This window comes from Piliocolobus tephrosceles, chromosome 10 (assembly GCF_002776525.5).
Source record: "Piliocolobus tephrosceles isolate RC106 chromosome 10, ASM277652v3, whole genome shotgun sequence".
In the NCBI taxonomy this organism is placed as follows: domain Eukaryota; kingdom Metazoa; phylum Chordata; class Mammalia; order Primates; family Cercopithecidae; genus Piliocolobus; species Piliocolobus tephrosceles.
The window spans coordinates 105,100,310-105,127,858 of NC_045443.1; the positions used below are offsets into that span (position 1 = coordinate 105,100,310).

The 27,549-nt window shown below is 45.6% G+C and overlaps 1 protein-coding gene across 3 annotated transcripts in view; it reads left to right on the forward strand.

The window, feature by feature from the left end:
- Positions 1-27,549, forward strand: part of BTBD11 (BTB domain containing 11) — a 340,058-nt gene that overhangs the window by 176,041 nt on the left and 136,468 nt on the right. For all 3 annotated transcript variants that reach the window (XM_023195731.2, XM_023195877.2, XM_023195806.2), the window contains exon 2: positions 22,828-22,977. In XM_023195731.2, coding sequence (XP_023051499.1) covers positions 22,828-22,977 — 150 coding nt within the window. The remainder of the gene's footprint in view (positions 1-22,827; positions 22,978-27,549) is intronic.

A 27,549-nucleotide genomic window follows, 5' to 3' on the forward strand; every position in this document is an offset into this window, starting at 1 on the left:
ACAGCCGCTGTGGGAGGTCTGCCCTGTCCTTCCAGAGGAGGCCAAATCAACCACATTTAACCCAACCAAAGAAAACAGTGTCTCCCTGAAAGCCAGCATGTTTTGGGGACAGCTGCAGGGCAAAATCTAGTGCCGACTTCTCTGCCTGTTTGAGCTTTGTGCCCTTGGGCAGCCACTCGCCTTCCCAGAGATAAACTGACTTGCCCTGCAGCTGCTGGTGCTGGATGAGCTGAGGGCAGGGAAGAACTTTGTACTAGCAGTGCCACCAGCCTCAGTGTTTAGTAGGTATTGGTGCTGCTGTTAGGACCAGAATGACACTAGGAAAACAGGAAGTGCATTAACCTCCGGTGCAGAAGAGCAGAGCGAAGCTTCCCCAGGGCCAAGCCACAGAGAGAGAGAGAGAGAGAGAGAGAAAGTCTCTTCCTTGATAGAAAATAGAGGGCAGAAGACCAAATGAAAGCCCAAAGGCATCACCTGGGGACCGAGGGAGCACTTGGGGGCCTCCCCACTCAGGGTCCTTGCAGGGAAGCATGGGCAAGAAAAGCCAAGAGTAGGTAAGCTTCTTTCTGCCAAGCAAGCTCTGTCCCTGTCCTTTCACTGTCACGGGCCAGAGGAGCAGCAGAGGACCGCTTTGATGTGCAATGTGGAGGTGCAGGACATCCCTTCTGCGAAAGTCAGGCCCAAGCATGAAGACAGACCCTCTGACAGCACTTGCAGGCAATGTTTTCCAGCAAGCAGAGCTTGCTTCCATCCACAAAGCAGCCCCATGTGCTAGAACCTTCTCTCAGCCTCTGAGGCCAACTCCTCTTTCATGGGAAAGAAAGGGGCCTGGCATTTATGGAGGACCCATTTTGTACTTGGTATCTTTATGTAGGTGCTATTGTTTGAATTGTGTACCTGCCAAAATTCATATGATGAGGTCCTAACCCCCAGTACCTGAGAAAGTGACCTTGTTTGGAGCTAGGTTCATAGTGGATACAACTAGTGAAGATGAGGGCATCCCGGATAGTGTGGGCCCCTAATCCAACCGGACTGATGTCCTCATGGAAAAGGTGAAATCTGGACACCGATACACACTCAAGAACACCATGAACATGAAGGCGGAGATGGGGAGGATCCTTCTACAATACAACCAGGGAATGCCAAGCATTGCCAGCAGAACCCGAGGAGCTGGCAGAGAATCCTGGAGCAGATTCCTTCTCACAGTCCCTAGGAGGAGCCAACTCTGCAACACCTTGAGCGTGGTGTCTGGCTTCCAGAACTAGGAGACAAGAAATGTCTCTTGTTTAAGCCAGTAAGTGTGGAACTTTGTTATGACAGTGCTTGGAAGCTAATGCAGCATATTACCTTCTTAGACCTAACAGCACTACACAGGGAGGTATTAGGATCCTCACTTTACAGAAATAGGAATTGGGCTCAGAGATGGCAAGTGAGAAAAGAACATGGGTAAGAGCCCAGCTTTGTTCAGCTCTCCAGGCTCATGGAGAGTGAAGAAATCACATGAGCGTTGGATCCTGAGTCGTGGTTTGAAGTCTAGGAGATCTGAGAAGCACTGCGGTGCTCCCAGGTTAGCAGTTGGCAAGCTGGGATTTGGGCCTATGAAATGAGTCTGCCGAGTCCCTCACCCCTCCCATGGTAAAATGGGCTCCGACAGAAGAGCTGGGACCTTCCCAGATGATCCTGGGCTGAGTCTGCTGGTCAGTGACCTGGCAAGGCAGGAACAAGGAGGTAGGAGCTGGTCAGGAATCAAAGGGACTCCCTTCATGAGCTGACCAAAGACCAGGGCTGTTTTGCATATGGCCCGGGGTAGAAGGCCTCTCCCAGCCTGGACCAGGTATGGCCAGGGAGCCAAGTGGCCCACCGATAAGACTCAGCCTCACAGGTGCCAGGAGCCAAAAAGTCACTGGAGTTTCTATAAAAGCCTGACCAATCCTGCCTCTGGCTCTCTTTAATGTTCTTCTTCAGGGAGCTTTCGGAGCCTGGGCATCTCCTCCACTGCTCTGGAATACCAGATTATTCCCAACAGACCTTCTACAGCCCTCACCACCTCCCTTGGGCTTCAGCAGTTTCCCCAGGCGACACCTCCTTTTCCTACTGAGGGCTCTGCCCTGCAGCCACCTGTTCTCCCTCCCCTGTTTCCACACTGTCAGGGGAGCTCATCCTCTTACCACAGGGCCCCAAGGATCATTCTTAATCAAAGCACAGCAAGATGGCATCGCAGTTCCCCTGGAGCCTGCAAAACAGGATTTTAAGCTCTGTCTCCTACCATGGGACTGCAGGGGACGCAGGGGAGCTGTCACTAACAGAACCAGGGAAATGCAGGGACAGGGAGAAGTGGCTGTTGCTTCTCAGGAACCAGGGGAAGGTAGGGGGTGGCCAGGACGTCCAGCGCCCAAGGAGTCCTCTTCGGTGCTTGCAGACTGAGGCTCATCCGCCCCCACAGTATCCTCAGGAACGCCATGCCCTCTCCCTTGGTCGTGGGGAACGGGGAGCGGAAAGAAGACGTGACATGCAGTTGGAGTCGTTACATTTGGCCTTAGGCATTGCCTCCTGCCAGGCCACTTAGCCAGTGTCCAGCCTGTTGGGGGAAGCCAGGCCTACCTGCATGGGCTCAGCTGCGCTCTGGTGTTCCCGCGTTCGTGTGCTCTGCAGGCAAAACAGACTTGAGGCAGGCAGCAGTAGGGCTCGAGCCAGGTTGTCCCCCATACCACAGGGGGGATGGCCTGGCAGGCCAGTCCCAGCTGGAGGGAGGCCTGCAGAGGGGGCTCCTAGCTGCCACCATGTGCTGTTCATAGGCCCTGGATTGGGTATGATTAGAACTAGGGTAGCCATCCTCAGACTCCATCTCTGACAGGGGCCAGAGGGGCATAAGAGAGGCTAGGACTAACTGCCGCTTCCAAGCCCACCTCCAAGTCACAGCCAAACCCTACAACCACCTCTCAGGGCCTGCCCTCTATGAATACCCCCTGAACTTCAGGGAAACCTGTATCTACAGCTGGTATAGCCTCTTGGGGTATGGTGAGGTCCACCTCGTCCCTGGCAGCTTCTCATTGTGCCTTACACAAGCACCCAGGCCCTGGGTCTCAGTGCAATTATGCTGGAAGGTGAAGGCCTTCACATGGCAACAAGAGCGGGCAGGGGGATAGCCATACACTTTTTCTTTTTTTTCTTTTTCTCTTTTTTTTTTTTTTTTTGAGGTAGAATCCTACTCTGTCACCCAGGCTGGAGTGCAGTGGCATGATCTTGCTCACTACAACCTCCACCTCCCAGGTTCAAGCGATTCTCCTGCCTCAGCCTCCCAAGTAGCTGGGACTACAGGCACGCACCACCATGCCCAGCTAATTTTTATATTTTTAGTAGAGACAGCATTTCGCTATGTTGGCAGACTGGTCTCGAACTCGTGTCCTCAAGTGATCTACCTGCCTTGTCCTCCCAACGTGCTAGGATTATAGACATGGGCCACTGTGCCAGGCTGCCAAACACTTCTAAACCATCGGATTTCACGAGAGCCCACTCACTATCATGAGAACAGCGTGGGGGAAACAGCCATGAGGGAAATCACTTCCCACCAGGTCCCTCCCCTGACATGCGGCGATTACAATTTGAGATGAGATTTGTTGGGGACACGGAGCCAAACCATATCACCTTGGTAGGACAAGGGCTATTTATTTGTTGTGGATCCTGCTGCTGCTGAGGCCTGGCTCCTCTGCTGAGAGTGACCACTGGTGAGGGAGGAGCCTGCTCCCACTCCCCAGGACTGGGGTGGCAAACACCCTGCTGCCCTCTCCCTGGCCCCTCATGACCTCTTCGTTGTCTGGATTGTGCTTCCCCATGCACACCCCCAGGTTGCCCTCATCCGCTTTCAACCATCTAGTCTCCAGGGTGCTTCCAGGCAACCAAGATAGGCTGCTGTCCTTTGGTTCTCTCCTGAAGAGTCTCTCCATTAGCTTGACTGCTGCTCATTATTAACTCTGTGCCTCACTTGGGTTACAAAGTCTGTTCAAGCCCTAGCTGACACATGTATCAGCAGTGTGACCTTGGACAAGTCACTAAAGGCTCTGAGCCAGTTACCTTCCACTCTCCACCCCTGTCTTATACCAGAGTTGCCTCCCTGCCCTGCTCAGGCCACAACTGTGTAAACCAGGGGTCCTCCATCTCATGGCTGCACATGAGAATCCACCTTTTTTTTAAAAACAAGCACCCAAGAATGATTCTACTGCAGACAACAAGTAGACCCCACTCCGAGAAGCTGTGCTCCCACCCGGCCTGGCTGCTGTCTTTTGCCACACAGAGGACTCCAGCCCAGCCTTGTTCAGTCTCTGCCCAGATTATTTCTCTTGCTTCTGTTAGAGCCTTTAAGTGGTTCTTCATTAATCTTAGAATAAAATCTAGACTTTTTAACACGTCTTATGAGCCCTTTCCTGCCTTAGTCCCCACCTTTCTCTGCAGCACAATTCTGAAGCCAGACAGACTAGGTTCTAGTCCCAGCTCTACCTATTGCCAGTGACCTCGGGAGAGTAACCTAACCTCTCTGTGCCTCAGTTTCATCATCTGTAAAATGATAACAACAACAACAATAATAATAATAATAACGGCAACTGCAGAGGGATGTTGTAAGGATTAGAATACTCAGTGCATGCAAAGCATTAACATTGAATAGCGCTTGGCTCATAGTAAATGCCATATAAACTCTTAACTCTGGTTTTTCATCAGTATCATTATTACCTTGCTGCAACCCTGGATGGATGTGGACATTCCATAAGACAACCTGCTATGGGAGAAGAGGTAGGGATCCCAGCCATTTGGGGCAGCTTGTCGGAGGAAGTGGCATTCAAGTTGTACCTTGAAGAACAGGTAGAGATGCTCCCAGTAAAAAAAAAAAAAACAAGGGAGGATGGCTGGGCGCGGGTGACTCACGTTTGTAATCCCAGCACTTTGGGAGGCCAAGGCGAGTGGACTGCGTGAGGCAGGAGTTTGAAACCTGCCTGGCTAACATAGTGAAACTCCATCTCTACAAAAAAATAGAAAAATTAGCCCAGTGTGGTGACGTGCGCCTGTAGTCCCAGCTACTTGGGAGGCTGAAGTGGGAGAATCACTTGAACCTGGGAGGTGGAGATTGCAGTGAGCTGAGATCCCGCCACTGCACTCCAGCCTGGGTGACAGAGTGAGACTGCATCTCAAAAATGAAAAAAAGAAAGACAGCCTGTTCAAGTGTGAGTTTGCCTGTTCTGGGGGAAAAAAAAATGTCCAGGCACATGTCTGGGCTCAAATGAGATGGAGCATCCTTCAGTGGGGAAACACCATGGAGCCCTGAATCATTTGGTTTTTATCTTGTGGTTTTTCTGGTCTGTAATGCGAATGTGATGGGTTGGGGCCAGGCTTGCTGAGGGGCAGCAATGGGGCAGAAACTGTGATTTGAGTCAACTCAGAGCTTCTCAACCTGGATGTACACTGGAATTACTGTGGAGATCATTGAAAAAATGCCACTGCCTAGGTGATGTCCCCAGAGATTTTCATTTAATTGGTCTGAGGTGGGACTGGGCATTGGTACTTTCTTTCTTTTTTTTTTTTTGGAGATGGAGTCTTGCTCTGTCACCCAGGCTGGAGTGCAGTGGCACGATTTCAGCTCACTGCAACCTCCGCCTCCTGGGTTCAAGTGATTCTTGTGCCTCAGACTCCGGAACAGCTGGGATTACAGGTGCGTGCCACCATGCCTGGCTAATTTTTGTATATTTTTTTTAGTAGAAATGGGTTTTCATCATGCTAGCCAGGCTGGTCTCAAACTCCTGACCTAAAGTGATCTGCCTACCTCAGCCTCCCAAAGTGCTAGGATTAAAAGTGTGAGCCACCATGCCCTGCAGCATTGGTACTTTTTAAAACTCCCCCCACGTTATTCTCATGCATCTTTAATGGGATGTGAGGCAATATAGCATCACCAGTGTGAAAGTTGGTTCTTAAGACCTCCACAAAATGTGGGTGTTAGAATGATTTGTGACCCTCAAAAGGGTCACAATGCATAAACATATATACAGTGTATTTATAATATTAAAATGTCATGAAGTGGAATGTTTTAAATCAGGGGTCCCAAACCCCAGCCCACAGACTGGTACAGTTCTGTGGCCTGTTAGGAACTGAGCCACACAGGAGAAGGTGAGCATTACCACCTGGGCTCCGCCTCCTGTCTGATCAGCGGCAGCATTAGATTCTCATAGGAGCACAAACACTACTGTGAAGTGTGCACGCAAGGGATCTAGCTTGCATGATCCTTATGAGAATCTAATGCCTGATGATTTGAGGTGGAACAGTTTCATCCCAAAACCAGCCCTGGCCCCACAACCCACCAGTCAATAGAAAAACTGTCTTCCACAAAACCGGTCCCTGGTTCTAAAAAGGTTGGGGACTGCTGTTTTAAATTATAGTGTCTTGATAGAAAATTTGAAGTGCAGTGAGGCCAGTGGATCAGGAGACAATAACTATTGAAAAGAGAGTTTGTTACTTACAGTTCCCAAGAGGAGGGGACATGCCAGGCCTTATAGGGTCACATGGGGAAGCACCAGGGTTGGTCAGGGGGCAGAAGGACACCCTGGGCAAGAGCCTTTATCATCATTTCCAAGGGAAGGAATGGGTGAGGCAGAGAATCCAGGTTTAGGATTAGCTGATTAGAATAATTTCAGCAGGCTCTGGGGCATAGAGACTGCCCCTAGTTACCTGGTGCCTGGCCCTGGAGAGATTAGAGCAGTTGGATAGTGGCCTAGAGTATGACAGGCCCATAGATGTGGTGGCTGGGGTGTGGGCTTTGGATGGATTGGTTTGCATTTGAAAAGTGTGCTTGCTGGCAGGTTGTTTGCTGTCCCTAGGAATTGGCCAACTTTCAGTGGAGCCAACCCTGGGTACTGCCCTCCAGGGTCAGCAAAGCCCCAGATATCAAAGCATCAGAATACACACAATAAAAGGCATGGATAAGACCAGGCGAGGTGGCTAACACCTGTAATCCCAGCATTTTGAGAGGCCAAGGTGGAAGGATCCAGGAGTTTGAGAACAGCCTGGACAATATGATGAGACCTCGTCTATACAAAAAATCAAACATTAGCCAGGTGTGGTGGTTCACGCCTGCAGTACCAGCTACTCAGGAGGCTGAGGTGGGAGGCTCACTTGAGCCCAGGAAGTTGAGGCTGCAGTGAGCTGTGATTGCGCCATGGCACTCCAGCCTGGGTGACAGAGCAAGACCCTATCTCAAAGAAGAAGAAGAAGAGGAAGAAGAGGAAGAGGAAGAGGAAGAAGAAGAAGAAGGAGAAGGAGGAGAAAAAGAGACCTGGCTAATACAGTGGGGTGGCAGTGGAGGGGTAGGGAAGAAAATGTCCAAAAAGGCTTCTTGGGGTGGAAGGGGCGTTAATAAAAAGTCGAGAAACATTGAGTTATATCTGGGCTACTTTCATGCAGTTTTTGATGCAACTCCCAGAACAGGTGCTAGGAGAAAGCCTCTCCCCAGAAGCATCCTTATCTTTCTCCTTGGCTGGATAGGTCTGGCTTCCCCAGCAAGTGCTGCGTGCTCCCTTCCCCAAGGGCTCCTGGCCTGGGGAAAATGCAGTACCTTTTAACAGCAATGACAAACGAGAATTTAGAGTCCTCCTGTGGTTTATTTTACTCTGTAATCAGCTCCTGAATTTGGCCTAATGTGATTCTAATGTTTTTAAAAGCCAATTCAGTAATCTTTGTATTTTCGATGGATTGTGAAAGGCCTATTAGTTCTTTATATCAGCGTGCACATGCATGGCTGCAAATGGCAGATTTATGCTTTTATGTGCCATTAACATCTACACTATGTTAACAGCAGCATTTAGTCAGCTCTCAAAACCTTGGCCTAATCTCTTCTATGCCCGTATACACACACACACACACACACACACACACACACACACCCCTCTCTGTCATTGCGTATGGTCAGCCACAGGGTATTTCCACTTATTAAACATTCTAGTGAATAGTTCCTCACTATATCATATCAAATAAATAATAAGTCTATAGTCACCAGGCTGTTTAATTAAAGATAATCAGTCTTTGAAGACCTAGAATACAATTGAATATACTTAACATGAAGGCTTAGTTGAACATGATTTAATCTTTCCTTTCTTGGGTGACTCAGGATCTTCCAGGCCCTAGGGACTTTCATTATGAATATAAATGATCCTGGTACTCTGCAGAAGTTCCACTGGAAAGGGATTTTCAGTTGGAAGAGTGCCAGGTACACCAGCTTCCACTATAGAGGGTATCCTTGCTATTACCTGAAAATGGTTTTGAGACATCCTTGGGACAAGACAAATGTGAATGTTTGTCCTTGGCATAAAATGCTTCTGACAGCTGGTGTGACATCTCTCCATTTCTTTCAGCCCCCTTTGATTTCTATAACAGGGAGAAATCCTCAGTGGGGTGCTCACTTGGTATTAACACCTTTCTTTAACACTTAGTAATCTTTATTTTTTACCAAGAACTCTACCCAGGACTCATTCATTAGCTCAACTTGTGTTTATTAAACAGATGTCAGTGAGACACAGAAGTGGAGAGTTAGTAACAGGAAGAGGTAAAGCTAAATTTATTTCAGGGAACATAGTGCATACTCAAATAGTAAATCCAAAAGTTTTCTTAAATGGATGGATCCATTCACCCCTAACTGCCTATCACCTTCCTCTTCCCTTTCTAATGTGACTACCTTCACCATTTGAACCATAGTCAGATATTTAATGGATCAGAATTAAAATTAATCCGGGAAATAAATAGCTAAAACATAGCCTCAAAATATCTTTCAAAAAGAAGATGTAATGAATCAGGACCAGCCCTACCTAATTTTAAAGCATTTATGAAACTACAATAATTAAGCAATGTGGTTCTGACACTGAGAAAAACTAGATCAGTGGGATAAAATAGGAAATATTGAGTGTTCTTAATAACATCTGGAGATAAAGCACATGATGAAGTGGAATTATTTTAAATCAGTGAGGAAAAGGTGGGTTATTTGGCAAATATTGGCTCTGTTGGTTAGTTACTTGGGGAAAACAAAAACAAAAACTGGATTCCTACCTCATGCTAGACAGATCAAAGGTTTTTTTTTAAATTGGTGGTTTGTAGTACAGATGATTTCATCATCCAGGTATTAAGCCTAGTATTCATTAGTTCTTTTTCCTGATCCTCTCCTTCCTCCCACTGTCCACTCTCCAGTAGGCCCCAGTGTGTGTTGTTGCCTTCTATGTGTCCATGTGTTCTCATCACTTAGCTCCCACTTATAAAGTGAGAAAATGTAATATTTAATTTTCTGTTTCTGTGTTAGTTAAGGAGAATGGCCTCCAGCTCCATCCATGTTCCTGCAAAGGACATGATCTCATTCCTTTTTATGGCTGCATAGTATTCCATGGTGCATATATAGCACATTTTCTTTATCTACTCTACCACTGATGGGCGTTTAGGTTGATTCCATGTGTTTGCTATTGTGAATAGTGCTGCAGTGGATATATGCATGCATGTGTCTTTATAATAGAATGATTTCTATTCCTTTGGGTATACGCAGTAGTAGGATTGCTGGGTTGAATGGTATTTCTATTTTTAGGTCTTTGAGAAATCGCCACACCGTCTTCCACAATGATTGAACTAATTTACATTCCCACCAATAGTGTATATGCATTCTGCAACCCAAAATTTTAATAGTAAAAGTGTAACTAAAATTACCAGAAGAAACCATGGTTAAGTTTTTAATAATCTTGAATAGGTGAAGGGCTTTCTGAATGTAAACCCAAACTCAGAACCCATAAAGAGAAAGACCAATAACTTTGCCTGCATTGAATGAAAATACTTCTACTTAGAAAAATACTGTAAGCACACTCAAAAGGAAGATGAAAAACTGGGAAAATATGTGGGCAAGACACACGTCAGGCAAAGGGATTATTTCCTTAATATAAAAAGAATTTTTACAAACTGATAAGAAGAATTTGATATTTCTATAGAAAACTAGGCAAATAATATACAAAAGCCATTCACAAAGGAAAACAGATGTTAATAACCATGAGAAAAAAAATGGTCTTTCTTACAGTTACATGAAATCAAATTAAATTAGATACCATTTTCCAACTTTGACATTGGTTAGGGAATGGTGTATGTACAGGTGCTTTTCTCAAGGCAGTTTACACAGCTGTGTTTGTACACTTCTTTGTGGGATTATTTGATGTGTGTTTGTCCTTCAAGCTCTACTTTAAGCTCTGTGAGGCTAGGGCTTGTATGGTGTTTTTCTCATACCTTTATCCCCTGTAGAACCTGCACATTGTTTGGACTTAATAAATATTTGTTGAGTGAATGAATGAATTGATGCATGAGAATACATAGAAAGTTCTGGAATCTTACACAAGAAACTAATCATAGGGGTTACCTCTGGAGAGTAGGATTAGGTCCAAGGAGAGGAAAAGAGGTTGCTTTCAGTTTATTGTTTTATCCCTTTCTTATTATTGAAGTTTTAAAAATAGGCATAGATAACTTTGTGATTCATATTTTGAAACTAGCTTACATTTTTTAAACGAATGTTCAAGATGGCAGTGAAGGAGGGTGTAAAGAGGCCAACTTCTGATGTACCACATTATCTCAACATGTTGATAGAGAAGCAGAGGGTCAGTCTGGAATGGAAGCTCTTAGGAGAGTGCTGAGGGGAGAGGAGGATACAGCCAAGTGTCCTGCTCAGCCACCCCTAAGGGGCTGGTTGAGCTCTAGAGGCACAGGGAGAGATAAGGAAGAAACAAGTGGGTGTTGAGAGTCCAGGGATGCAGGAAAAGTCAAGTTTGAGATGTCTGCCAAGCCAGAAAAGATCCACAAGCAGCATTCTGAGGCCAGGAGATCTGAGAGGCCAGGAATGATACGGGGAGATGCGCTGGTCTGGGTCTGCTGGCAACCTGAGCAGAAAGTGCCATTCTCTGCCTCTGTCATCCCTCCCACTGACTCCCTCCCTCTGATGGTTATTCTGGCCAGAATACCAGCAATGAATCCTGACCTCACAGAGGTACCAGAATTGGTTCCCAAGGGATTCAGCTGCCTCCTCCCAATGATATACAAGCCCCTCAGCAAAGCACTTGAGCCCCTCGATGCTCCCCTCCATGATCTGGTCCCTGCCCACCTCATGGGAATTCCCTTCAACTCAGTGTGCCAGCCATGGCCAACTTCTTACAATCCCCACAATGCACCATGAGTTTTCTTGCCTCTGTGCCTTGGCTTTTGCTGCTCCCTCCAGTTTGGACTTCCCTATGCCCTCCTCTTCCCCACCCCCTAGCCAGGTCACCTAATGACCATCAGCTCATCTTTCAATCATTCTAGGTCAGCTCATCAATGAAGGCTTTCCTGACATGCCACCCAGGCAGAATATCCAATTTCTGTTTGTGCCATCAGTGTAGCATGGATGGACTTCTCTAAGAGTACCTATAACACTCATGAACATGTGTATCTATTCCACTATATTGAGAGTTTCTCAAGGGCAAGATCTATGTCTTAATTTTCATTGTAGTCCTAATCTGGCACATTATATTGAGTAGATTGATGGAAGGGTAGAAAGATGAATGGATGGATGGATGGATGGATGGATGGATGGATGGATGGAAGAGTAGATGTATAGATGAATAGATAGATGAATGGAAGTTAAGCTCCAAGAGAGAAGCTCCTTTGTTTTCTCCTGTATCTCCCATTGCTTAGCACAATGAGCAGCACATAGGAGGATGCTTAAAAAAATTGTTCAGTTAATTGAAGGATGATCAGACATATGGACAGAAGTTTGGATGGATGGATGGATGGATGGATGGATGGATGGATGGATGGATGGATGAATGAATTTTGATTGCAAGTATGCATGGCCACCTTGATGTAGAGCAAGGTAGACATTGTCCAAAAAGCTGCCTCCTCATTATTTTACCCTGGTCCATTGCCACGATGTTAATTAAAATCTCAAAGATCTTTTTTTTTTTTCTTTTGAGACAGAGTCTCGCTCTGTCACCCAGGCTGGAGTGCAATGGCACAATCTCAGCTCACTGCAACCTCCACCTCTGGAGTTCAAGCAATTCTTCTGCTTCAGCCTCCCGAGTAGCTGGGACTACAGGCATGTGCCACCACGCCTGGCTAATTTTTTGTATTTTTAGTAGAGACAGAGTTTCACCACGTTAGCCAGGATGGTCTTGATCTCCTGACATTTTGATCCACCTGCCTCAGCCTCCCAAAGTGCTGGGATTACCGGCGTGAGCCACCACACCCAGCCAAGATCATTTCTTTTTCTTTTTTTTTTTTTTTTTGAGACAGAGTCTTGCTCTGTAGCCCAGGCTGGAGTGCAGTGGCGGAATCTCGACCTCGGCTCACTGCAAGCACCACCTCCCGGGTTCACGCCATTCTCCTGCCTCAGCCTCCTGAGTAGCTGGGACTACAGGCGCCCACCACCGCGCCCAGCTAATTTTTTTTTCTTTTTCTTTTTTTTTATTTTTAGTAGAGACGGAGTTTCACCATGGTCTCGATCTCCTGACCTCGTGATCCGCCCGCCTCGGCCTCCCAAAGCTCTGGGATTACAAGCGTGAGCCACCGCGCCCCGCCTATCATTTCTTTACTCAGACAACTCCAGCACACAATTTCCCTGTCAATTACACTCCAGGGCTGAGTTTTATCACACAACATGACGTTATGCCCATGAATGTCACTACTGTGTAGGGGACAAGGGAAAGGCTTTTCAGAGAACTTTCAAAGGCCACAGTTCATGCTCCTGGGGGCCAGTTGATCTCCAAAATCTGACTGGCCTATGACATTTCCATAGCTACCCAAGACTTAGCTGGAGGTCTAGAATACCATTCCATGCCTGGAAGTTCTGAAATGGAGCCCTAGATCTTTTAGGAGGAGTTGGGGACTGAAGCAGGTATTCCCAAGTCCTGCCAGGCCCCAGGAGCTCTTGATACAGAGATGAGGAAACAGGTAGAATGAGTCTCTTTCCTCTTAAGCCCCTATGAGGCGGATGTCACCCAGAACTCTTGGGAAAGTTGCAATGATAATGCAAGAAAAGCTGACCTCTGGGAGAGAAGGAGCAATGGCAAAGGAAGTAACTAACAATTTTGTTTGGATTACATTGAAAGGGAAGGTTCTTAGGCAGTCTGAAGCCAAACGACCAAAAGAAATAAGATGTAGAAAACAAAGATGGAGAATTTTCAGAACTGAGTTCAAGAACGGAGCTTGAAGTACACGTGGAGAATAAGGTGGTGATCTTCTGAAAAGAACATGAAGATATTTGTGATTTGTGGATCATTTATTAATTTAACCGTGAACACTGAGTACCACAAAGACAACAGGATGTATTCCTGCCCTCACAGGCTTCAGGTTGGTTGGGGAGACAGACCCCCTACCCACTAGTATACTATGAGAAAAACAGCAGCTCATAGCAGGAATGGGGTCCCACTGTGCAGCACAGCAGGGTGACCCCAAGTCAGCCTGGGAGCTTCGGGACACTTCCCAAAGGAGCTCATCACTGGGGCCGGGACCTGCAGATGCAGATGCTTTTCTGAGTTGGAGTGGGGCATGCCTCTCGCAGAGAAATGGTTTCAACAAACCAAGCCTGAATCTGTTTCCCATTGCCAAGTCTCTTAAAAGGGGTTTCCAGGCTAGTGTACAAACATTTTTTCTTAATCTGATAATTTCCTGTCTTGTTTCCTAATAAATTTAACAGTAAAAGAAAGCCTTCTGGCATTGTCTGTGTTACTGGATTCCTAAATCTTTAGTTTCAGAGACCTTCACTTAGATTATTAGCAAACATTTATGGACCCCCTTCTCTGTGCCAGGTTGTCTCTGTCTATTATCCCATTACAGCCTCCCAGCCATGCTAGAGGGTAGATAGTATCAAACACTTTATAGAGGGAGAAATACGCTCAGAGAAGCCAAGTCAAGAGCCCTGGCCATACAGCTGGAAGCCGGTAAGGTGGGAATCTGAACCTGGCCAGGTCCGTCAGATGCCCATTCAAGGGCTGGCGCACTGCTGCACCCCAGCTGCTTCCTTCCCCTTTGTTAAAGCTGAGACCTGGCGCCACGACACTCCCCTTTACATTCTGGGGGTCACTTAACAGAAGACCAAACCTAGCTTGTCAGGCAGGACTTAGCAGAGTCAGCTCTCCTCCTGCAGCCAGAGACAGACAAGGCAGCACCCAAGCCTGTGTCCAGAGTACCAAGGCTTACACAGTCAGCCCCTCCCCAGCACAGCCTTATACAATTATCTCGGGCTTGTGGCTCCTTCCCCAGTGCTACACCATAACTCTCCCCACACTGGGAAGTAAACCTTTGGTTGCTCACACTCTAATGCTGGAGACAGACAACACATTAACTGATACTATATAATATAATATAACACAGTGGTAGGTGCTATAAAGAAGAAATAAAACAGAGTGAGGGGATGGGAGAGCGATGCAGGGTGTTATTTTTTACTAAAGTACTCAGAAAGATTTCTCTGATGGCTGGGCACAGTGGCTCACACCTGTGAAAGGACGTAATCCCAGCACTTTGGGAGGCCGATGAGGGCGGATCACCAGAGCTCAGGAGTTTGAGAACAGCCTGGCTAACATGGCAAAACCCCCTCTCTACAAAAAATACAAAAATTAGCTGGACGTGGTGGTGTGCACCTGTAGTCCCAGCTACTTGAGAGGCTGACGTGGGAGGATGGCTTGAGCCTGGGAGGTGGAGGTTGCAGTGAGCTGACATCGGGCCACTGCACGCCAGCCTGGGCAATAGAGCCAAATGTTGTCTCCAAAAAAAGAAAAAGAAAAAGAACAGTCTTTTTGAGGAGGTGACATTTGAACAAATAGAGCCCTAACTGAGTAAGGGAGTAGGCTGTGCATCTACCCAAGAAAAGAGAGTTCGAGAAGAGAGCAGAGCAAATGAAAGGGCCCTGAGATGAAAATGTGTTTGCTATGTCCAAGAAACCCCCAAGAGAGTCATTTTATCATCTGTGCCATCCCTGCCTTCCTATGCACTAGAATGATTCTTCCATAGGCCAGGCCCAACAGAAATTGGCAGTTGGGAATTGCCTAGAACAACTAGATTCTACACAGCGACATGGGGAAAAGTGAAAAGCATTTTAAGACAATAAGTTAACCAACTCTCAGTTTCATAACTGATAAGTACCAGTTAGATATTGTGCATATGCAGCATAACAAACTACCTCTAAATTCAGTGGCTTAAAACATCAACCATTTTCTATTGCTCAGTTCTCTGTGGGTCAGCAGGGTGGTTCTTTGATCTTGGCCAGGCTCACTTATGAGTCTGGTCAGTTACAGGTTGAACAGGCAGCTCTGCTAATCTTGGCCAGACTCTCTTGCATTTTTAGGATTTGGCTGACTGTCCATTGGTCTAGGAGAGCCTTGGCTCTTCTCCCTGTGTCCTTCTTATCCTCCAGCATGCTAGCCAGGCTTCTTCTGTTGGTGGTGGCAGCGTTCTAAGAGAGAAGAAGCAGGCAAGACCGTTTGAAGCCTACACTTGGAACTGGCACCCTAACATTCCCATCACATTCTGGTGGCCAGAGCAAGTCACAGGCTGGCCAAGATTTAACGGATGGGCAAATAGACCCTTGATGGAAGGAACTTCAAAATCATCATGCATGCATATAGACAGGGGTGAAAAAATGGAGACCATTTTTGCAGTCAGTCTACCCAAACAGATAAGGAATCAGAGACTGGAAAGCATAACACTGCTTAATTCTGGAGCAAGGAACTATAACTTCTGGCCCCCAGGTTTTAGTGGGGAGTCTGGAATACTTTACCTATTCTGATGGAAGCCCCATCAACAAAGCTTTTTTAAACTCTGGTCAGCCTAGGGGTTTTAAGGATGTCCATTAAGTTCAAGAGGACTTCAGGGCCCTGAAGACCAGAAATTACCCTGGGTCAAGCCCAGAGGTTTTCACTTAATAACTACTGGTAAAGAAAAATTAACTCGCCGGGCGCGGTGGCTCACGCCTTTAATCCCAGCACTTTGGGAGGCTGAGGCGGGCAGATCACGAGGTCAGGAGATCGAGACTATCCTGGTGAACAAGGTGAAACCCCGTCTCTACTAAAAAAATACAAAAAACTAGCTGGGCGAGGTGGTGGGCGCCTGTAGTCCCAGTTGCTCGGGAGGCTGAGGCAGGAGAATGGTGTAAACCCGGGAGGCGGAGCTTGCAGTGAGCTGAGATCCGGCCACTGCACTCCAGCCTGGGCGACAGAGCGAGACTCCATCTCAAAAAAAAAAAAAAAAGAAAGAAAAATTAACTCCATACTTAATAAATCTACATGGTTCTGTTCACCCACCAGCCTTGATCCCCTAAGTCTCCCCAAAAATGACTACAAAATATATGGAAACCCCAGGAAGCAAAAGAAACAGAGCTAATGAGTTATTTCACTGTTTGTGCTTAATTTGTTATTTCCAACAGATTTTGAGGCAGCTTATAAAAATATGTACAACATTGTACCATAGATAACAAAAGGCAAAAATATTAAAAATGCATTTCCTTATGTACACACGGGCTGCAAATTTGGCTGTGAGCTTCCTAGTAGGAACTGAAAGTAGGAAACACATCTACGCTATGTATCTCCAGACTTTGTCTTTTGTCCCATGGGGGCAAATTGTAAAGGTTTTCCATTTGAAGTTAATGGTATTTCAGCACCCACGAAGTTTGTATGCTTGCCTGTCAGTTCCTGGGTAATAATGCCAGGGAAAACATCTCACATATGGTTATACTGTAAGCTCCAGGAGGGCAGGGATCCAGCTGTCTGCGTACGACCATGTTCCCTAGTTATGCCTGCCAGAGAGTAGGGATTGAGTAACCAAGAAGCAGTATGCTGAGTGGCTGACAGATTGAGCTCTGGAATGAGAAGACTTGGTATTCAATTGCTAGCCCCATTTTTAGGATCTGTGTGACCTTAGGCAAATTACCAAATGTCTCTAAGTTCTATTGCATTCCCTATAAAGTAGAGATAATAATGACAAATATTTTATAACACTTCCTCCATGCCAGGTACTTTTCTAAATGTTTTATACATATTAACTTTTTTTAATCTTCCTACAACCCTGTGAGGTAGTCACTATTAATATTACCATTTTACAGATAGGAAAATCAAGGCACAGAATGATTATACTTACTTGCCTAAAGCTACGCAAGTAGTAAGTAAAGCAATCAGGGTTCAAACCCAGGCAATGTGAACCCAGAGTCTTTGCTCTTAACAGTTACCTTATACTGTCTCCTAATAAATGTTGGATTTCCTACCATATAGTGTGGCTGAGAGGATTAAAATAAATCTGAATTTAAACATGTAAAATGCTAAGCAGAGTGCTTGGCCTATAGTTTGTACTCCATAAAAGTTGGCTTCTCCTCCTTCTCCTCCTTCATCACCACCACCATCATCATCATTGAAGGTTGGATGGATCAATGCTGATGGTTCTCTTACTTGGTTTTCTCTTTGTAGATAAGTAGTATCTGATATGGTTTGGCTCTGTGTCCCCACCCAAATCTCACCTTGAATTGTAATCCCCATAACCCTCACATGTCAAGGGCGGGAGCAGGTGGAGATAATTGGATCATGGGGGCAGTTTCCCCTATGCTGTTCTCCTGAAAATAAGTGAGTCCTCACGAGATCTGATAGTTTTGTGAATGCCTGGCAATTCCCCTGCTTGCACTCACTCCTTCCTGCCACTCTGTGAAGAAGGTGCCTGCTTCTCCTTTGCCTTCTGCCATGATTGTAAGTTTCCTGAGGTCTCCCTAGCAATGCGGAACTGTGAGAAAATTAAACCTCTTTCCTTTCTAAATTACCCAGTCTCGGGTATTTCTTCATAGCAGTGTGAGAATGGACTAATATAGCATCCCTGTCCCCTGCGTTCAATAAAAAAAAAAAAAAAAAAAAACCATAGACACAGAGAAAAGCCAAGAGGAGAGTGAAAGGATGTCAGGGCATTTTAGCTGCCAAGGGGCCATCCTATACATCTAGAAAGGTAGGCACATTGGGAGGCAGCAATGCACCCTGATGGCCTCTATCAGAGTCACAGTGCCAGACATGGTTGGCCCAGGGTTTTGCCCAGAGCAGCAGCTCTCATATTTTTTGTTCAAAATGACCTCACCAAATGGTTGTCTGTCTCCAGTTGCACAAGATTGTGAGAAGATGATCTGCAAGGCCGTTTGAATCCAGACATTAAATGGAACAGCACATCTGTGGGAACAGGGTATTTATCAGGCACTTTCTATAGGCCATAGGCTTTAAGCATATTATCTTGTTTAATCACTGCAATAAACCTATGAAATAGATAGGTGAACCCCTCTTCGCTGATGCAGAAGCTGGCTGGAGAGCAGGAAGTTCTTTGTCCCAGTTGCACAGAGGGCAGCTGCAGGATGGTGTCAAGCTCTGACAGTGCTGGTATCTTGTTTCCCTTGCTCTACCCAACCTTGCCACCAGGCCAGTCCCAGAGAAGAGAAACCTTGAATAAATGGGAATGTGGACAGTCAAAGGCATTGGTTTGCCCTTTTTTAGGACCCATAAACTCTTTGGAGAATTTGAATGAACTCTCCCCTTAGACAAATGCACAACACACTCACAGTAACAGAATTTCAGGGAGACTGTGACCCCTCCAGCCCACTGTGGATCCTGGCTTCTGTTCACTTGCTCTCCAGGGAAATTATTTCCTTTAGGTCCACTCAAACTCATATTTGAACCTCAGTTCCCTCTGTTTCTAAACTTGGGTCTTCATCCCCAGGCCATGGCTGTCCTTGGCCCCAGTAGTGGAAATAGACAAGTAGTCCAAAACTCAGGCCTGCATCTGACACTAAAACATGATGCTCACACCTTCTCCCTGACCAAGCAGATTTTTACACAAAAAATAAATAAATAACTTCAGTTTATGTGTATACCCCACATAGAGTCTCCAACGAGGAAAAAGAAAATTAAACCCTGGTATACAATCTTTGTGTAATAGATCAATTATAGATTTCCCTAATCTCTATAATCTAACTCTCGAAGCTTCTTTGAATAATTTTCTTTCCATATTTAAATTTCATAACCCCTAAAAGAAGGAGAAATAATTCCAAGGGAAATTGTTGATTCTTATGATAAAGGACAAAGTAGTCTAAAGCTGGGTTAGTGCACATTAACTGACTTTGCTCTAGTTAACATACGTTGAGAACCTGTTGTTTGCTTAGCACATGCAGAATACTTTGATACACACGATCTCATTTCGCTCTTACACCTCACTCCCATCCCCAGAAGTCCAATGCGGAAAACAAGGTCATTACTATCACCCTCATGTCACAGAAGAGGAAACTGAGGTCCAGAGAGGTTCTGTGACCTGCCCAAAGTCAAACAGTGAGATGTGGCAGAGCTAAGACTGAAGCTCTGGGTTCTAGTCTCCAAGTTCCATTTGCTCAGGCCTCAACCAATATGTGAGGCAACATTTTGAAACACAGATCTGGGTTGTTGACTTGCTGCAAATAATGCAAATACCAAGAAAGCAATCCCGTTGAGAACATGTGAGTCATCTGTACTGTTAATTAGACAACCTTCTCCCCAACATTCAGGACCCAGGTCTCGAGTCACCTTTGCTGTGAAGTCCCCTCTGACCATCATCCCCTTTCCCTAAGCAGAGGGTCTCATTACCCTGAAAACTGGGTCACATGTTGGAGTGGGTCATGATTATCTGGTACTTTTTGCAGGTAACTCTTTAAGGGGTAGTAAGTTCCTGAATTAGAGTCAGAGACACCAGGAGCATCGGATGAGGAATTGGCCCAAGATTCATTGCCGTGGCAACAGCTACTTGACTTAGCCTCTGACTTAATGTCTTGGCAGGTGGGCAAACCAGAGGGAGCAAGGATGACTCAGTGTGTTCCTGCCTGGGCTGAACAGGAGAATGACATGGCTGTCAAGGGAGAGGCAGGAGGCTGGGCTTGGATGGCGAGCATTTCTGGGAAGGTCTTGTCTTCCCTGAAAGCTGAGGATTCCTGAAGTATAGCACTAGGTAGTGCCCAGGAAATGGTGAATCTGTGTCACAGCCCACAGTGTTTTCAAACTGCCCATGTCGACCCATTAGTGGATCATGATGTCACTTTTGTTGCTGCAGTTTCAGCATTTTTTGTTACTAAGATGGAAGAGAAGTGAAAAGGAAAACAAATGAGAGGGCCTGACAGGTAGTAAGGGTCACTGTTATTTTCCATTAATTTGTTTAAAGGAAATCATGAAGAGGGTGTGTGTGTGTGTGCACACGCACACCAAGCTGTGATATAAAATATATTCTTACTCTGAGTCACAGTCAAAAATATTTGAAAAAAACAAGATTGGATTAGAATCTTAGGAAAATATCCCTTGACTAATTTCCTGATTATAGAAACATTAAAATCTAATGGTCATCTGTATCATTCATCCATTATTTATTATTTTTTATTTTTTGGAGACAGAGTCTCACTCTGTCACCCAGGCTGGAGTGCAGTGGCATGATCTCGGCTCGCTGCAACCTCCACCTCCCGAGTTTCTCCTGCCTCAGCCTCCCAAGTAGCTGGGATTACGGGCATCTACCACCACAGCTGGCTAATTTTTTGTATTGTTAGTAGAGGCAGGGTTTCACCATGCTATCCAGGCTGGTCCTGAACTCCTGACCTCAGGTGATCTGCCCACCTCGACCTCCCAAAGTGCTGGGATTACAGGCGTGAGACACCACACCCGGCCCCGTTATTCATTATTCATTATTTATCCAAAAAGTCATCTACTAGAGTTCCCTACCCTGTTGTCTCACCCTCTGTTAGATGTGAAGGTAAAACATTTAGGAGAAAGTGAGTAGCCCCATGTGTCTGGAGCCACCAATCAGGCAGTGAGGATGAGAGCAGGAGTGGAACAGTCCCACTGTATGAAGGTGCCCATCTTCAAAGGAGGTAGCTTTGCTGAGACTGTGTGGTTCTGGCAGGGTGAGGAGTGGATTTTAACGACTGTCTTTGGCATTCTGTCTCCCCTTACCTGCTAGTTGGTTTAAATTAGTTAGCACTTGTCTATTGGCACTATTTTATTTCCAGATTATTTTGTCCATGCCAGTATCATCTCTTCAGTTTTAAATGATTTGAATATGTCCTCTTCTTTTGCATCTCCAAAATGCCGAGCAGGGTTGGAAACACGGCAGGTATTCAATAAGTGCTTCCACTGTATTGACAGATACTTGTTCTTTAGGTCTCTGATAAGACATCCCTTCATTCCTAACCTTCTCCTACCATAGAGCATTTAAGAAATGGTTTTGCAGCTACGTGTGTAACAACCTGTCTCCTTCACTTACACTGAGAGTTCACTGAGCATGGGATTATGTGTGTTCTCTCCATCACTATATCCTTAATCCCAAACACAGCATAATGTCTGCCTTGTTCCTTGTATCCTCAGTAGGATACTTGGTAGGTGTATCTGTTAGTTTTCACCACAATAATGGTGAGTAACTAACATCCCCACTATCTCAGTGGCATACCAAATAAGCATATGTCTTTGCGGGCAGCCAGGGCAGCTCTAAGCTGCAGGCCAGTTCTGGATCTGCTCTGTGTGTCTCATGCCAGGCTAGCCAGGGCATATTTTTCTTCTCTTTTCCCACCTTCAGATCTGCAGTTTTGCAGACAGTGCACATTTTTCTTTTTTCTTTTCTTTCTTTCTTTCTTTCTTTTTTTTTTCTTGACAGTCTTGCTCTGTTGCCTAGGCTGGAGTGCAGTGGCATGATCTCGGTTCATCACAGCCTCCGCCTCCCGGGTTCAAGCAATTCTCCTGCCTCAGCCTCCCTAGTAGCTGGGACTACAGACACATGCCACCCACACCCAGCTACTTTTTATAGTTTTAATAGAGATGGGGTTTTACCATGTTGGCCAGGCTGGTCTCGAACTCCTGACCTTAGGTGATCTTCCTTCCTTGGCCTCCCAAATTGCTGGGATTATGGGCGTGAGCCACCATGCCAGGCCTAGGGCATGTTTTTCTTATGACCAAGGCAGAGGCGCAAGAGAGCAAGTTCGATTTTACAAGCAGTCTTCAGGCTTTTGACTCCATCGTGTTTGTTAACATAGCTTTGACCGAAGTAAATCAAGTAGTCAAGCCCAACGTCAAGAGGAAAGGAAATGCACTCGACTTAGGGAGTTTGGGGTGGCAAAGGAAAGAATGAATATTTCTGAATCATCCACCCAAGTAAGTTCCCAGCTTCTCACTGAATGTTTATGGAATGGAAAGGAAGGGAAGAGAATCATTGGATTGCAGGGATTTCCCGTGGGTATTCACCATACAAGTTACAAAAGCCCATGGGGACTTTTCTATCTCCTGACATACAACTCTACAGAGAAAGCCAGAAGCCTTGTCAAACAGGTAACAGCCCTACCATCCACAGCTAGATTTGTTGAGCAAACAAAGTGAGCCCTCAGAAGCAATTTTAGGCAGAGACTATTCCCCCAGGGCACTGAGGGACCACAACTGCCTTTGTGGGGAGAACAAGGGGAGCGACCCCCAGAGTCACAAGAAGTCGCATCTAGGAGTGGATAGCAACCCTTCCAGGCACGAGGAGAGGATTCTGTTTTGTGTCCTTTGGAAATGCATGTGTCCAGATGAATGCCCACATGCTTGCTAAAATCAGTAGTCAGGACTTCTAAGAGACCTTTGCAAATAGCTGGGCATCCATTTCTAAAAGGAGTCCAGAGTACTGGTTCCTACACTGGCTTTCTTTGCAGTACCAGCTCTGGTGTGGTTTGAGGTTGTGCGAAATGTTGCACCCTCCCTCGGTTAACTGAAAAATAACAATATATTTTCCTTTCATTCTCTGTCTCCCTTCTGACTGCAGGGGTGCTGTGCCTACCAGACAGCCTGAATCTTCACAGAGACCCACAGCGGTCAAACAAGCCAGGAGAACTGCCCATGTTCAGCCAGTCGGAGCTGAGGACCATCGAGCAGTCTTTGCTGGCCACGCGCGTAGGCAGCATCGCAGAACTGAGTAAGTACATGTTGGTTCTCCAGCTCTCATGCCTTAAGACATATTCTGTTTGTGCCCAAAGTGACACAGTGTCCTCATGCCAATCCCTCAGGGCACTACTTTGTAATCAGTGAGGTGACACCTTTTATTGAGTGCCTGCTGTGTACACTAAACAATGCCAGTGGCATGGGGAAGGTAAGAGCTCTGAAGCTGGTTCATTTCCTGGTTCCACCATAAATCGGGTCAGGTTCCTAAGCTTTTCTGAACCTCAGTTTCCTTTTCTATAAAATACAGAAAATACCAATGCCTACCCAGAGTGTAGCTGCAGTGATTCAATGAGCTCACATCCATAAAGGTGTCAACCTAAATAACAAACAGAGAAGGAGATTCTCTAAAAGAAAATCATGTTCATCTGGGAATAGGCCTTGCAATGAGAATGTGCATGCCAGAGTATATTCTCAGAGAAATACTACGTGTGTATTTGGGGGCTAAAGGAAGACAATGGTCTTTAACGGAAGAGTGAGGAGGAGGATTACAAAATTGTTTTTGAGATAATTATCCTTGGCTACAAGGATCAGTAAATAACAAGGGTGGCACCAGTTCGCGATTGGACTGGCAGTTGCTGGTCACGTATCTTCATATGGGGGGTGGGGGGGAGAGAGAGAGAGTGTGTGTGTGTGTATGTGTGTGTGTGCGTAAGGATACCATGGCCTTTGTGCAAGGCTGTGATTTTTGCAGAGGTTTTTTGTGATAGTTCTTGTTATCAGGCATTTGTGCATGAGAATCTTCCCTTCATGGCCTTCCCTGACTCTTCATCAGGGATTTTAACACAAATGATTCCATTTTAATTCTGACAGCTTTCACAAGAGGGTTTGCCAAGGTGCCTGGCACATGGTAAATACTCTATAAATGGCTGGCTACTGTTGATTTCCACAGTGAGATCTACTTAAATCATATATCAGGTCACATCCTTCCTCTGTTCAGAGTCCTCCACTGGCTCTGGTTCAGTGGTTCCCCATCTGACCCACAGGAAAAGCCAAAGCCCCAGAATTACTTCCAGCTCCCCCCATCCCCTACCCTCCCCAGACACCCTCCTCCACCTTCCCTCTGTCCCCTACTTGTTCCTTGAACACAGCAGGCATACCACAGGACCTTTGCACTTACTCTTCCCTCTGCCTGAACTGCTCTTCCTCCAGGTATCCCCATGGCTCACTCCCTCACTACCTTCACATTTCACCCAAACATTACCTTCTCAATGAAGCTTTCCATGACCATTGTATTTAAAATCATAATACTCTGAGGACCCTTGTCTTAGTCAACTTGGGTCACTATAATGAAATACCATAGACAGTGTGGCTTAAAACACAGACATTTATTCCTCATGGTTCTGGGGGCTGGGAAGTCCAAGATAGAGGTGCAGGACAATTCAGTTCCTGGTGAGGTCTCTCTTCCTAGCTTGCAGATGGGTACCTTCTCCCTGTGTTCTCACAGGGTGGTGGGGTTGGGGAAGGTATTCCTCTTCTTCTAAATCCTCCAACCTTATCATGAGGTTCCACCCTCATGGACTCACCTAAACCTAATCATTTGCCAAAGGCTTTATCTCCAAATACTATCACATTGAGGGGCAGAGCTTCAACATATGGATTTGGGGTGATGAACTTTCAGACTATGGCAACTCTTCTCCCCTTCATTGCTTTACTTTTATCCCCAGAAGTTACCATCCTAAGATATACTCTATATTTTTGTTTTTTAATAATATGTTTATTGAGATATAGTTCATATACAATTTACCTTTGTAGAGCATACAGTTCAGCAGTTTTTAGTATATTTACCAGGATATGCACCCATGACCATAATCAATTTTAGAACATTTGTATTACCGCAACAAGAAGCCCAGTACTCATCATCAACTACTCCCCTCCCCTCCCACCCACACTCTGTATTTTATTTTTTTAATTATCTCTCTATCCCCCTAGTATATAGAATATAGTGGAAACATTTTATTTGCTCACTGATGTAACCCCAGCACCAGGAATATTGCTTGGCATATAGTAGGCCCTCAGGAAACATGAAGGAAGGAAGAGAAAGAGAGAGGGGTTGGGAAATGGGAAAAGGAGGGAAAGAAGAGAAGGGAAGGGAGAGGGAAAGGGATGGGGAAGGAAAGGGAAGGGAAAGGAAGGAGGGAGGGAGGGAAAAGAGGTACAAAGATGCAAAGAAGGAACGAATAATCAAGGTTGGGGTGTCCCAAGTTTAAGTAATAATTTACCATGCTTATATACCCCCTAATTCAGGACTGTGCTCTCTGAGTCTGACCAACCACAGGAAAATAATCCTGTATTTACTTATGATCCAATTGATTATCAAAAAATTTAGCTGAGTATTAGTTAGTGATGGAATTGAAGCATTGATCACAGAAATGCTAGATTGTGTTAAAGTGGGAGTTGATATTGAAATTCCAGCAAATCCTAAACTATGAAGGGATTTAAGACCCAAAATGCAACTTTCACTTCTTCCCAGAGGAGTTCCCTGGACACCCAGATAGGCACCCTCCATTAAGCTTACGGCCTGAACCTCTGGAAAGGGAGTCAGTAGCTGATCGAAGCTATAGGGGGTGCTTATGGCCACTAGAGAGCTACTTTCCTGGCTTCTGAATTTTGGAAATTGAGCTTCCCATTCCCTTCAAACCTCTGAAGTTACAAAACGCCTCCTATCACAGGGCCTCCTAGCTACTGGTCAGTCCTGTGATTCTTCTGAGACTTTTGGGTGCCACAAGACCTTTGGCAATCTGGTGAAACCTGTGGACCCTGTCTCAGAATAATATTTTTAAATGCATAATGTGCAAATGATTACAAAGGAAACTGATTACATTAAAATTCAATCATCATAATATTTTTAATCTCAATTGTGGTATAGTAGTTTTCTGTTTTTTTGTTTTTTTTTTTTTTTTAATTAGCATGTGACATAACAAGATCTAGCAGCAGGTCAGATGTCCCCATGATTTGGGGGTAATATGTGTGAATGCTATTTTGAGATGTCTGCGACAAGTGGAATGGGGTAAGGAAATATCTGCATTTTAATACGTACTCAGGGCATTCAGAGGCAGACGGTCCAGGCAGCACTCTTGGAGAAACACTGCTCTAAGAAAAAGTGCCACACATTTGGGACTTCAGTATTTTCCAGGACATGCTCATGACCCTAGAAATGTAGGATCTGGCTACCACGTTGGGACATAGCTTTGTGGGACAACCCCAGAAGAGGCCCTCATACCATGTGGGCCACATGCACTGTCCCTAGGGTCTCAAAGCTTTGTCCTGGGATGTCTCAAAGTCCTCTCACGGCCTCCAGCACCTGGATTGGGTCCTGCATAATTCTAGCGCTCTCTTCCAAGAAAGAATTTGCTAAACAAATCTGCTCTTCGCCTAACAGGCAGCCTGCAGGAGCTGCTTGCCGCATAAATTGTTTTTAAGGACAATTTGCTCTGTAAATTAAATGCTGTCTTCATTGAATGTTGACTTTTGCATATGAGTTGTTGGCACACAAATGGGTGTTGCTAATTGCGAATGGGTTTTGTACATTAACTAAGTCAGCCCTGTAGAATGTGCACACAAGGAAACACTTTGATAAGTCACATTGGCGGCTGAAAGGAATAAAATTGACTTTTTTTGTGATCTGACTGTCATTTAGACTGGCTTGCTCTGTGGTCTGAATCAATACAGCCTTGCTCTCGGTATACATAGATAGCTGTTCTTCATATTCAAAGGTTGCTCTGCCAATGTGGACGGGAGAAACCACTGTTTTTCCAGCAAAGGTGAGATGGAGAGTTTGTTCTCAGTCATCCCTGCTCTTGTTGAAACAGGGACATGTCTGGCCAGGGTCAAGAGGGGAGCCCTATTTTAATAGCTAATAACAATAATAATGGCAGCAGCTGATGTTTAATGAGCCAGGGAACTATGCTAAGTGTTTACAGGAATTACTTCCAATATGTTATTATTGTCCTCATGCGATGATATGGGAATGGAAGCAAGAGGAGGTTAAACAATTTGTCCAAGGTCAACCACACCTGTGAATTGAATGGCTCAAAATTGAATCCAGGCTTCTCAAGGTAAAGCTTTTATACTTAACCACGAAACTACACTATCTCCAGGGAAGTCCAGAAGATATTTCCACTCAGACCTGAGATTCCCCACCTCTGTACCATCAGGGTGTCAGTTGGGTCTGCGTTCCCTGCAAATTACTCTGAAGATTTGCAATTTGCTCTGTAGGGTGCACTGTGGATACTCTCCTGTAAAGTAAACTGGAGGTGCGAACATTCACAAAGCTTACAATACCTCCCCAAATACAGCAGGCGCTGCGTGATGACATTTCGGTCAATGACAGACTACATATATGATGGTGGTCCCATAAGATCATAATACTGGCCAGGTGCAGTGACTCACACCTGTAATCCCAGCACTTTGGGAGGCTGATACGAGGGGATTGCTTAAGCCCAGGAGTTTGAGACCATCTTGGGCAACATAGTGAGACTTTGTCTCTACAAAAGATAAAACAAAATTAGCCAGGTATGGTGGCACGCACCTGTAGTCCCAGCTACTC